Consider the following 13,893-nt stretch of genomic DNA (forward strand, 5'->3'; position numbering starts at 1 on the left):
GTGACCTGAAGAAATATGCTGTTGTTTCCATAGAGCTCTCTGTCTTGGCTGCGGATACATTTTGATGGCAGGACAGCACAGCTGTAATTACCAGAATCCTTCATCACAGCATCTTTGACGGTGAAAATTGTCTCCATTTGTGTCACATTAAATGCCTGCACTTGGACAATGTCCCCATTTTTTGTTAGGTGGGAGAGAATCAGGTGGCTCTTACAGAGCACTTGCACAGTTTCTGCAATGGTGCATCTTAATTTGATATCTTCTCCCTCACTGACAGTGGATGGTCCGGCCACTGAAATATCTGCAGGGAGGAAATTGGCTGGGACAAAAAAAAAAAAAAAAAATTAAAAATTAAAAAAAAAAAAAAAAAAAGAAATGAATGCTTTCATAGGGATAATAAATGTGTATATAATAAAATATCCAACATAATGAAATGCATAACATAATGGCATTAAGAGGGGTGCCCTTTGGGGAGTGGATGAAAATGAAAGGAATAAAGCTGGAAAAGATGCTTGAATAAACATCCAAAACTGTGAAGTTATTTACAAATAATAAACAAACAAAGTCAGAAAAAAAAAACATGTTAAGTGCAAAAGAACCATGGCATTCAATCAACTAAAAAAAAAAAAAAAAAAAAAAAAAAAAAAAATCCAGCACACATTGAAATTAATGTTTTATAATTTTTTATTTTGTTTATTCATCCTCTTGTCTTGTCCCTTTAATATATAATGCTGCTATATATTCTATACATTCTAACCATGATAAAATAATAATAATAATAATAATAATCATAATAATAATAATGATAATAATAAATAAATAAATAAATAAAAAGAATATCCTCACCTATCACCACAATTGGAATTGAGTTGTCTCCTCTCTTGGTCACTTCGGTGACCTTATATTTAGACACAGAATACACACAGCTGTAATTTCCACTGTGTCTGGTTCCAACTCCACGTATGATGAAAGTCGTATCCGTCTGATCCTCTTTCTGCACCATGATTCCGCGGTCATCCTTACATAGATAAACGAACCCCTTTTGACTTTGTTGTTTCTTTAAGCCGAAGGTGCTGCAGGTCACGGCGAGGTCGCTGTCCTCATTTACAATTTTCTGTTGGGTCATGACCCTCGCAGGGAGAACATCTGCGTTATTGATTTGTGGGAACAGAGAGAGACATACTATTGATAAATGATTCAGTGTGCTGGTCTGTCAGTAACAGCTTGTACATAATCATATATATTTATATTTGTATAGCGCTTTTCTTATTGCTCAAAGACACATGAAATAAACAATGCTACAAAAAATAAAGCAATAGTAATAGTAATAATGTTCAGTGATGTTGAATGCACACATGTACACATAGTTGAAACTTGTGTATTGAGGGAAACTTAGCTCACCATTAGCTTGGCCTATGACCTCCTTTAACAAAGTGCCTTAATAAGAAAAATGAAATGAACTTAGCATATTATTCCAATGGAGAATTAAAACAATTCTCAGTTTAATATTTTAGCAGTAAATATACTCACAGAGGAGAAGCAGGATGATACTCATGATTGTATGCAATGACAGGCCTCTAGACTGTGTCTCACAAGTAAGGCAGCTAAAATAAGAACCAGGTTCTCAGCAAAAACCAAGACTGCACCTAAAGTAAAGGTCACACAGAGTAAAGTATGAGTGACAACCTCCTGTAAGTTGTGCTTTATTAGTCATGACCACATATCGTAGGCAGCATCTGTTCGTGGTTTGAGAGTTTTGTTCCAAAATCAAATGTCAAATTGGAATGCGCTTTATAATATTACCAAGTAATTGCTGGCATCAAAGTAAAATTCACTACGTCATAGCTGTGTGTCGTTATAAATCGTTTCCTCATAAAACAGACAACTGAGAAGAAGCGGTTATCTGTGGTTTTGAAAGAACAGTCGCTTCACACCCTTCATTTGTGCAAATGTTGGCTCAGCTGGTATGAGGCAGTATGTTAATATGACACATTGTTCTTGAAAGTTGCCACTTTTTGCTCCTTTAGCATGACATGAACTCTCAAGAGAAACAAAGGAACACATCCCAGACCAGACTTTGACTGATATGTTGAGAAGCTCAATAATTTTGTCCTTTATAGAATATCTGTTCAAGGGATCTCCTTCAGATCAGCCAAATGACTTCTGAGTGAGCTTTAATTAAATTTATTAGCCAGGGGTTTCTTATCGGATGTGACAGGAAGCCCGTATCTGTCTGTGCTTCCCTGCCAGCACTCAGTTAATATGGGTTTGGTTTCCCTGTGATCACAGAGCCGGCCATCTGCACCGATTTATTTACCATTATTTATTCATCTACCAGAAATGAGAATCAGTGGCATACTGATGATCTATGTACAATTCAACCAGCCTCTCTTTACAGCTGTTAGCATTATTAGGTGGTTAATTCCTACCATTTGATGATGTGTTGAAATGTTAAAATCTAACATTATAGCCTGATGAAAACCAATGAACTGACAATCTAAAAACATATGGTGTGCTGGAAAGGAGCGTGCACCAGGCAAGTGTGTTACTAGCACACCTCCTCATGTTTATCTGTCTTATAACTTGTTTTTATTTAATGTTTATATATTTCATTACATAATTACTTGACACTACACATGGCTTGTCATTCATTCATTCTCGAGACTGGAATTTAGCCATTTCTGCAGTACTATACAAGATATGCCATCACAGGACTGCGGAAGATGTTAAACTAAACCCTGTCCCTCTTCGTGCAGCATGTGGTCATACCTGCACTGCAACTGTTTAGAGAAACGTGAAATCATGTTGCATGCTGTACCAGCAAAATATTGTCCTTTGGCCTAGAGGCAGACGTGTGAAATGAAGGCTGGAGACAAATCTAATGAGGTCCTTCATCACTGGCCATATTGACTGTGATCCAGCTCCAAGGAGGTGCAGAGGAGATGGAACAGTGTAATCCACAGACCCTCACTGGCCCCACTGTAATTATATCTGCATGCTGCTGCTGCTACTGCCTCTGTTTCCAGTCTGTTTTATCAAAAGAGACACACTGGTTTCTCAAAGAAATTGTCTCAAATGAAAATAAATGATTAAATGAATAAATGCTAGCATATAAGCATACATAGACATGTAATTACATAAAAAGGTCAAAGAACAGCAGGCACTGTCATTAGTACACCTGCCTTTAGCTGCTGACATCAACCGGTTTCCACATTAAAGATCCGATTCGTGATTCACTTGATGGAAAACAATTTTTGTGACTTTGTCAGTCATTAGTGGACCTTTGGATGTAAAGGCTGTATGACCAGTTAAACAGGACTCTATACACATATTTTTGAAAAATTTATTTATATAAATACAGGGGTAAAACAGACCTGTAATTTCAGTGAACATGGGGTATTTCCTATTTACACATAAAATGCTTTCACAACATGGGAGTAGTCCCATAATTTACATGGTCAGATAAAACACTGATGGCATCATCACTGGTAAGACACAGCACTGTGGGGCATCTAATGGTCTGAAAAATCAGAAGGCAACTGTCTGTATTGACTTGTAGTTATAAAGTAGTTATGACTACCGTTCCATACACTGAACCTAACTTTGAGCAGTGAACTGAAAACATCATAAAAACGACAACAACAATGTGAAACAATGGATGTCATATCCATTTATAGCACTCCCATTAAAAAGCCTTTTTTTAATGTGTAGCTGGGCTGACTGACCACATGATGTCACCCTCTGAACAGAAATGTGGCATTACAGGATGCAGCGTCTTTGTGTTAATGTGTTGGATGAACAACTGCGTTTTCCTTTGTTGCATGACGTTGCGGTTCATTGAAGCATGACTGAGTGCTATGGTCTGGTACGTGGTACAAATAGTACAACCATTTGTATAAAAGAAATGACGTGAAATTTACCTGTTACTGAAGCATAATTGTCCATCATATCTTAGAATCTACTGAAATATTGACCAGTTGAATTTGTGAATGTATGTGTCTCTTAAAAATTTTCAACAGAATGAATTAGTCTATTACTTTTCAACACAAACATTGCTAATGTTTAGAGAAACATAAAACCATGTTGCATCATGTTATTTAATTGGCACCACAAATCTGTATTGATAATTACTGGACAGCTATTTGTACTCAGTAAAAAGAATATGGTGAACGGCATAGCCATTGCGATCACATGCCATTAGTCCCTTGTAAACCATTTCAGCAAATATGTAGTTACAGAAAGGAGACAATGAACAACTGGCATTGACCTTTACCAAACACAATAATGTTTTCCTCTTGGCTTTGGGTTGTGTCTCTCTGAATCAGAGGGAGATTGCAGTTGTAATATATAAACAGTGAAGTTCCACAAACTGGAGTCTTAGTTTTTTGTCAAACTGAGTTAAATGTCCTCCCCAAGTAAAAGAGGCTGAAGAAAGAGGCCAGCTGTTCCCAGGATGCACACCAGGACAAAAACCCACAGGAAGATCCTGTCGATCACCATGGCAACATACTTCCAGTCATCCTGAACCTGTGATAGAATGTGAAAATACATTTTCAGTGGTGTAAACCCTTGAGCTTTTGATATGGAAATTCATCTTCCATTGATTTCTTAAAAGCTACACTTGCTGTTGACCTTAAGCACCCTGCACATTCTTCCATTGTCTTTGTATTTCCGGTTGCTCGACTTAATAGCAAAGATACTAGCTAGCGTGGTTAAGTGTAAAGAGGAGTAGAAATGAGTGTCTTTCATTTTTTCATTCAAAACTGATACACTTGGAAGGCTCACAGGTCCCTTACTTGGCATTGCAGTGAAATTAGAAATGACAAAGTGGATACCATTAGAAGTAGCCCATCTGATGACTCCTTTTTCCTCCCATCTAAAATGTCCCCTACATGTAGGAAAACCAGTACCTACCTCCTTTGCTTCATTCTGTAGTCTCATGTTCTCCGCTATGTACTTGACACTCTCGATAGCCTCCCTGACCTCTGGTGAAAGGAGTGACAGGGACATTAGTCCTCCGTCCAGAGACTCGGAGCTGGAGCATGGACTTCCCCCTCCACCAGCCCGTCCAACAGTACCGCCTCCGCTGAGGCCCCCCAGGCTGCCGAGCCCTCCACTCCCTCCCCCAGAGTCTGCCGGTAGTTTGGTGGATCTCTGTTGCCAGCAGCAGTTGCAGCGACCTTCGCGGCACAGGAACCCAGAGCCCTGAGCCTTTGCTGGGTCTCCACTCAAGTTGTTGAGGTTGGAGAGCTCTGTGTTTATGAAAAGCCGCTGGCGATGAGTCAGGGTGGACACCACACTGGAGGGCAGGGCCTGAGGTTTATGCTGCTTTTGCAGAGTACCTGATGAATGGATGGCACAAGGCCTAGAATGCAACGGCTGCATGGCGCCAGGCAGTGGCACACCCTCCGGGTCCCTCTCTGGCCTGGTCATGAACATCACCCTGGGAAGCAGTCCCAAGAACACACTTCGGACCCAGCAGGGCATCGTGTGGGTCTTTGGTGTGCGGTAGTGGACGTTCAGCACAAAAACGGTGATAACGATGGAGAGGGTGACGAAGATCATGGTGAAGAGTAAGTACTCACCAATCAGGGGGATGACAAGCGAGGTGGAGGGGATGGTCTCTGTGATGACCAGCAGGAACACAGTTAGAGAGAGCAGGACTGAGATACACAGGGTGACTTTTTCTCCACAATCTGAGGGCAAGTAAAAAACCAGCACAGTAAGAAAGGAAATGAGGAGGCAGGGAATGATCATGTTGATGGTGTAGAACAGAGGCAGGCGGCGGATGTACAAAGAGTACGTAATGTCTGTATAGATTTCCTCGCAGCAGTTGTACTTAATGTCATGTTTGTAACCAGGGGCATCAATGATCATCCACTCGCCACTCTCCCAGAAGTCCCTGAGGTTGATGGTTGAGCCAATCAGCACAAGATCAATCTTGGCTTTGTCGTAGGTCCAGGAGCCAAACTTCATGGTGCAGTTTTGGTAGTCAAAGGGGAAGTAGGTGACGTCAATCTTGCAAGAACTTTTGAATATGGCGGGAGGGATCCAGGTCACATCACCGTTGTAACGTAGGAGTGCCTTTGTTTTGTCATCCACCTGGAAGTCTCCCACTGCACTGTGAGACAGAGAGGGAAAAAGAGAGAGAGAAAGGAGAGACAAATAAAGACAGAGAGCGCAAGGTGGGGGGAAGGAAGGTGGCAGACAGATGAGTCATTGAAGATTAAACTGAAGCATAAACAATTGACTGTTGTGTCATGGGGACATTAATCAGAAAAGATGACTGGAGGCTTCATCATCGATTTGCACTGTCTGATATTCCTCTCCTACACTCAATTAAGAGCATGTAGAACATAAATACATACAAAATGAGAGTGTCCATGGAAACTGTTATGATGTAGCTTATTACTGGGCAGCAGGCCCTGTGCTCGGTGTTTCTATGTTTACTGGAAATGCAACTGACCTGTGACCAAGTTTTACATTTCTTGATGAGGACTCACTTGTTGTACAACACGATGTCCGGCTTCCATATCCTGTTGGATGGCACACGGATAAACTCTACGCCTCCGAAATCTTTTGGATCCCATCTGAGTTTGTAGTCATTCCAGATCTGAAAACAGTGCAAAATGATGTAAGTAAACAAGTGAACATAACTTCTGTTTGCATTTTGTGCATATCTAAAGATAATGCAGTCAACATAATATTTCTTTTTCTTTTTTTTTTTTTTGTTTTTGTTTGTTTATTGAAGTGAGGCTCAAATTCTCTTTTCTCTTTGATATTTCTCACAAAGGACCAAAGGACAGTGAAAGACTGCAGTCTGTACTGCTTTGTACAAAGTACACATGCAGATTACAATCTGAGCTGATCAGTCTAAATCTTTAACCACAGTTTGATGGTTGGGACATAATCTGGGACGTAGACAGCTACCAACAGTAAGGTCTTTTTTCTTGTATTACAAAATGTGTCATCCTATTCTGTTTTATTCAAAACAAAATTACCCTTCCAAACCACCAATACGAAGCGTGCTTTTCTGATTTAGCCCCAGCAAGCATAAGGTTGGCCAGTGAATTCTTTAAAGTTAAATGCTCTGAACAAAACTTTTGTTCTGTGCTTTAGAGTTACATAGAAAGAAGACATAAAAATTTGAAAAAAGTGGACAAGTAGTTTCCTCCTGGTGACTCCCGGTTTATTAAAAATAAACAAATAAACATTTTAACTGATTTTAAATGCATTCTCTTGTCAAATGTTCCTCATAAAAAATGAGAACACGTTATCTACTACTGTGTGACCACACTGAACACAGTTTATGTCTTTGAGGAGATATAATGGACCATGGTTTATAGTGTACTTTATGGTCTTGTTGGCTACTATTTTTGACCCTCTCTACATTTCAGTCACTGATCCTCATGAGGCTCATAAAGCAATAATAGTGCACCAACTTGGAGGGCTGTAAAAGTTTTTTACTTAATTAAGAATCACACAGCGTTGAGAGCATATTGTAGGATTTGGATGGCCACTGAGGAATGGGAGTCCCACGGTGAAAGTATCTTTTGTCTGTGTGAGACAGGTTGCATTCTCCTGCTCATAAAATAACCATAATGTTAAATCCTTCACCTAATTTGGTTTACATCAACCAAGTATGTAACTTGAATAAATTAGTTGTTGTATTTTTTTTTTTTGTTTGTTTTTTTTGTTTTGTTTTGTTTTGTTTTGTTTTGTTTTGGGTTTTTTGTTGTTTGTTTTAGCTTTTTTTTTTTTTTTTTTTTTTTTTTTAATAAGTCAGCATATACATTATGGTGTATTAAATTACCATGTGTTTAATATACATGTAAAGTTTCAATTTTTTGAATTTTCTTAATAAATCGTAATCCAAATTATTGGTCTAGTCCTGGAAACAGGGGTGTTTGCAAAATTACAAAAAAGAGCAAACCTTTTTGTGTCACAAATAGAAAAATGATCCTATATTTAGCAGCCACATACTAAGATTTGTCATGTCACTATATAATGATGAATCACTATGTCAGCAAAACTAACGTATGGTGAAACAGTGTTTCAACTGTAAGCACCTGAGTGCAATTACAGATCGGCGCTTTAGCAAAGAGATGATGTATCAAAGATGGGTAGATGTGGGCATTTGCTCAGTGTTTGCAGTACAGAGCGTGATTTGATTCAGAATGAGTTCACTGTGCCATGCATCATGGCAGCAAAGGCACCATGTGGGACCAGCCAAGCGACAAAACCATTAAGCAATGCAACTGTATGGACGCTGTTTTTTTTTTTGTTGTTGTTGTTGTTGTTTTGGTAGCCCTGTGCTACATGATCAAAATACAACACTGTTTAACTAAGGTAGGATCTGGATTAGCCTAAGTGAAATCTTAACAGCAATGACTACAAAGTGTAAATTTTGTGCAGCTAAGAAATACATGATCTGTGTTTCACAGCAATGTACAACACAGTGCTGTTAAGCTTTTCCAAAAAATTATGTATGTCTTATCAATGAAGATATTTTAATGTAATGTAATTTCACATAACAGCAACATCAAGATTTTTTTTGGCCCTTCATGGTAAAGCTTCTCTACTCTTGCCCCTTCAATATACTTTAAGAGAAGTTTAGACGCTTCTGTCACAGTGGTGAGAGGAAATGTGCTGTCATTTTGGCAAATATGATGCTCTTTTGACCACTATTACATTTCTTTAAACAATACATGATCCTGTATTCTCAGTATATTAGGTTTGTTTGTAAAAGTAAGAGTTTGTAAAAACTATGGTCACCTAGATCAATGTATTTAAAAGCTTTCTCCCATGAATAATTCAACTTGTCAGTCTAGCCCTGAAGAATCATGTATGACAGAGGGCTGGATCCATAGTTGGTGACCTTGCTCAAGGTTCATTTGCATCGACATGCTCCCATGATGGATGAGTAGGAAACTCACATGTCTCAGCCACAGATTTGTCTCCATGATCTGGTTGACTTCATCCTACGAACAGAAGACAACTTTAGAAACATAAAACATATAAATCTTAAAATACAGAATTAATGTTAGACAGAACAAGGGGAAAAATATCACAGAGACACATACATCCAAATAGGACGGGAAAGCTCTCTGCAGGGTCAGCCCTCTTTGTTTTCGTGGACAAGAGGATTCAGGGAGGAACACCTGAGCCCTCCAACCATGAAGCATACCACACATGACAGCTGGAGCCAGGGGGCTGCTCTTGCAGTGGGTCACAGCTCCAGCCAGTCAGCCTTAACTTTTATACAAACAACTCAGCAGTAAAACTGGGGGAGCAGGGAGATGGGGGCAGGGAGTAAAAGTATGGGAAAGGGTCAGGTTTGTGTGACTTGGACCGTGAGTGAATCAATCTCATGACCCAGTGCATAACATTAACCATTCATGTGGCCTTTCAGTCTCCTGGAAAGCTCTCAGGTTCTGAGCCGCCGGTATGCACAGGTGGAGAGCCACAGGACAACCTTTTCTAGATTTTCTTACGAGGGGTAAGAACTTTACAGCACTTTGGAAATCATATCACACAGTTCTATTAGGGACTATTTCGTTTCCTTGCAAAACCTCCTGAGATAAACGATAAATGAGTTTATCATTTCATCAACTGGGTTAGATTGTAGGTACATGTGGGGAAGGTAAGAAGCAACACTCAAAAAGCCAATTGCCAGGAGCTAATTTAAGTGTGGACCCTTTATACTCAGCTGTCACAAACAGTGGAATAAGCATGTAATTTGTCAGTGAGTTTGAGCAATGATGAGAACCATGTACTCTTAAATTAAATTATGTGCTTGTTCATGGTTTTCTTTGTCAGTCTGAGTTTAAATGTCCTCCTTAAATCAACTCATGGCAATTTTGCAAAGCATACCTTTCATCTAATGAAGGTCTGCTTGCCCTAAACCTTCATGTTTTTACCGTAATACAGTGTACAGTTGGAGCTTGGGCATTTTTTTCTGACTGTTACCTCCTCAGGTTGTTTGATCCTGATTTTTTAAAAAGGTAAGAAAGGGGGGGCGGGGAGGGTCAGCAATTTGCTCAATGGCGCTCATACAGTGATGGATACATTGGCAGAAGCAGGGATCAAATTGATAACCTATAGGATCATCTCCATAACCACCAGGCAACACTGCTGCCCCTTCTGACCACCATAAGCGATCCAGACAGCATGCGACACACCCCACACGTCTGGATTGTGAGACGATGGCCGAGCCAACCGGGCCGATGAGCTATTGATGTTCTAAACGAGTTCATACAGCCCCGCTGCAATCGACGTCCGGCTGAGCCACACCAATTGAATCTGTGTTTGTAGCACAAGGCGTGGGAAGGAAATAACGGTCATCCATCAGCACTGGAAGCTCCTCAGTCGGCTAGAACCACTGAGTTCAGGGGAATATAACGAAATATTCTTTATCCTGGAAGTTTTGGATACTTACTTTCTTCATCCAAACTTTTTTTTTTTTTTTAAGATTGTTTACAGCATAGCCAGGAAACACACTGGATTATGATAGGCTGCAAGGTGTCATTCTGGCCCCACATGCATTTGCTTTGTCTTGATTTTCATATACTAGTAGGGCTAGGTGATATGGACAAAATCAAATATCATGTTATCTTTGACTGGATACCTTGATATTGATATTGTGACAACACTGTAGGGGAGACTATTACCCCTTTAAAAAAAATAGATTTTTAATAAACAATCATAAGTAATTTGGATATGATGACCACGCAGGCAGACGCACAAAACAGCTACAACAGTCTAATAAATTGCAGTACTTTACTGTAATACAGCCTTTAAATCCAGGAAAAGACATAATTTATCCCATATCACAAAATCCCAAATCCCAATGTCTAGTCTGAAATAACAATATCGATATAATACCAATATATTGCTCAGCCTTACTTACTACTGCTTATTATGAAACTGGCCAGAGGAGTTTATAACACCTACAGGAAGCTACGAATAATCCAAATAAATTTGACCGACATCATAAAATATTTATTTAAGCAGTTTATTTTGGCAATAATGTACACATGGTAAAATGTCTAGAGACAAAAAGCTGACATATACTGTCTATTTTAATTCAAGACAAGCACAGGGACTGGTGTAATCTGACTTCACCTGGCACACTGACCCGCCATGTGTAAGTGGCTCTCATTATTTTTTCGATAGTAACCCTGTTCATTTTGTGAATGAAGCTGTCCTCCCTGTCCACAGCAACCCTTTTTGCTTAATTATCGGCATTTGCTGGGGAGCTGTTTGAGTCCAGTGAGAGAGCTGCCTCTCTGCTCAGCCTCTCTCCACTCAACCAGCTCTAGCCTAAGCATGGCTGTAAATCCAGGGCTTCTCATCTGAGGTGGCAGTGATTGAGCGATGGGGGCTGCCTCAATTTCGAGGGGTAGAGCCAGGCACTCAGACAGCTGACACCCCCCATCTTGCTTTGGCCAATCAAACACCCACATAGCCACATTCTTTGTCGAGCTCCCTTTGACTTAAACTTTGGCAGGGAGACTCTTGGATGTCTAGGATACCATCCCAACCACTCCCAACTCTTCACTTAATTTAATCATTCCACTCATCACAAGACATGGCCAGAGTTGCAATCGCTCGGCCTTCTTCTCGTGAATCAGCTCCCAAGCATATATCTCTCTTGAGAGTTTTGATGACCTAATTGCAATGCACATTTTGTTATGGGAACACACGCAGCCTTTAGCCTCAGTGCTTCATTAATGCATTAGTTCATCCTCTCAGGTCATGTTTGCTTGTTGAGCTGGGTGATACATGTTCCTGCATCACAGATATGCACTGACACCAAACAGTGGAAGGGGTACTTTGACCAGCCAAACTGAAATAGGTAATACAGTACTTACCACTTTGACTAGCTGTGACATCGACACTTCAAACTGTACGATGACTGGGTCAGACACATTTTCCACTGGTCGTATGTATTGGTTGTAGCTGGAGAATATCACAGAGAAAAGCTTGTGCTCTGCCTCTGAGCAGGAGCCTCCTGAATCAGAGCAGAGAGGGTCAGCAAACAGTGTAGTTTTTTTCTTTCTTTCTTTCTTTCTTGTAATAGTACCTTGATTTTCAGTATGACTAACACCCAGGTGACTCATGTACAGTAATGATATGTGGCTGCAGTGTATGAATTTATGTTTTCCCAACAGATTTTTTAAGCTGAAACCTGGCTCCCCGAGGTGTCCTGCAGTGTTGGTTTAATTTACTTTAAAGGTTAGATTCACCACAGTGAAAAGTATAAGGACTGAAACGGCAAAAGAATAATCAAGAAAACATAGCTATTAGTCTATATTCACACGAGGTGCAAGTGAATATTAATCGTGTGACATGAAATGCCGTCCTGTGCTTTATCATAAGGCATAAGACACACTCTTCAGCTGCAAAATACTATCATAGGCTGTCTTTATATCCCCCAAATCGTAGGGATTAGGCCTACAATAATATGATAATTTGACTTTTTTAATTCATGAAAAAAAAAAGACTTGTAGATGATGCTTAATTTATAACATAATTCATAGGGATTCATAATTATTCAGTGTATTTTATCCACGATGAAACTGCCTGACACTATAGGCAACTAGTTTCCACGTACAGCTACTGTAACGCAACAAGTACTAAAATCTAAAGATAAACTACTCACCCGACAGAAGACAGAGGAGGAGGAGGAAACAGGTGGGCAAAAGCAATAAAGACCGAGGTTTCATTCTGGCTGGTTCAATGCAAAATTAATCCACGGTCACTGAGAGCAAAAGGCTCCGTGGAGCAGATAGGAGGAGAAAGTCGGAAGAGTGAAAGCGCGTCCGCAGCTGCCAGGAGCCCCGAGTGAGAGAGGGAGGGAGAGGGAGAGGCAGAGGGAGGGAAGAGCCAGCCAGTCAGTCACTGAGGGTGGACGACAACACCGCAAAAACTAATTAATTAATCAATTAATCAAAGTGTATTTTCGCCTGTCATTTATATCACCGTCAGTGGGGTGAGGCAAACTTCCTTTAACATACCTTATAATGCATTGTCAATTGATGATTTCACTGGATTGGATTGGATTGGATTTTTTTTTCTCTCAGGAATGACATAATTTATCACTTGTTTAAGGAAGTGACGGAAAAATTCAGAGTGGACATATTTTTGTATCATAGCTTTTGAGGTTTTAGGCTGTTACAATATATGGGGAATAGCAGTTTAACTTCTGTGGAAGATCTGCAATCTGCTCTGAGGTTTTACTGTAGGTCTACTTAAATCTGGTTATTAGGTCACCTACAGTGCAATCATTTATTATGTCAAAAGACAAGGACTAATTCTGTCCATTTGAGGCTCCCCTAGATCGAAAAGTTTTGACACCCTATTCTTTGTCAAATGATTCCTATGGTGTATTGGTTCCACATTCAGCAGGATGGTTTAGAGAGGTTAGAAAACCCATCCTTCAATGCACACACACACACACACACACACACAATCAATACATTGTTACCAGCACCAAAGCTAGTGCTCTGTAGCCGACCCTACACTTGTACCTCTCTGAAAAATGGACCAAGTGAAAAGAAAATTACTCCATGCAGATCAATGAAATATTACACAAGGTTGACCTTGGAGTAGTATTCTTTCTTTCTTTCATTGAGGATGTTTTCTCAGTGTGCCTGCACCTAGAAGACCTTCAGTACAGCGAGCCTTGTTTTTTTTTTCTTATGACTGTTTCCCTTTTATGATAAACAGAGTCCAAATCAAATCTCATTTTGGGAGGGAAAAAAACAGTTTATTTAAGAAGGACCACATTCAGATTTTATTCTTTATTTATGGGTTTCCTCGTTAAATCTGGGGTAGCATGCAGCTCAGGTATATGCATTTTAAGGAAAATATATTTACTGTAATTTGGGG

The 13,893-nt window shown here is 39.9% G+C and overlaps 1 protein-coding gene across 1 annotated transcript; it reads right to left on the minus strand.

The window, feature by feature from the left end:
• Positions 1–4,378: 4,378 nt before the first annotated feature.
• Positions 4,379–12,727, minus strand: chrna3 (cholinergic receptor, nicotinic, alpha 3). The gene is made up of 6 exons (XM_030081242.1): positions 12,665–12,727; positions 11,874–12,013; positions 8,937–8,981; positions 6,504–6,613; positions 4,915–6,121; positions 4,379–4,527 (listed from the first exon to the last, which is right to left on the minus strand). The coding sequence occupies exons 2-6, from the start codon at positions 11,892–11,894 to the stop codon at positions 4,399–4,401; spliced, it is 1,512 nt and encodes a 503-aa protein (XP_029937102.1). The 5' UTR covers positions 11,895–12,013; positions 12,665–12,727; the 3' UTR covers positions 4,379–4,398.
• Between the last annotated feature and the right edge of the window lie 1,166 nt (positions 12,728–13,893).

Source organism: Myripristis murdjan, chromosome 3 (assembly GCF_902150065.1).
Source record: "Myripristis murdjan chromosome 3, fMyrMur1.1, whole genome shotgun sequence".
NCBI lineage: Eukaryota > Metazoa > Chordata > Actinopteri > Holocentriformes > Holocentridae > Myripristis > Myripristis murdjan.

What these genes read in the sequence shown, in the direction of transcription:
- chrna3 (XM_030081242.1), bottom strand. Translation starts at nt 11,894, where the DNA reads ATGTCACAGCTAGTCAAAGTG. An exon ending in TGTCACAGCTAGTCAAAGTG is followed by an intron (nt 8,982 to 11,873) that starts GTAAGTACTGTA and finishes TTCTGTTCGTAG; the next exon opens with GATGAAGTCAACCAGATCAT. An exon ending in CAAATCTGTGGCTGAGACAT is followed by an intron (nt 6,614 to 8,936) that starts GTGAGTTTCCTA and finishes CACTGTTTTCAG; the next exon opens with ATCTGGAATGACTACAAACT.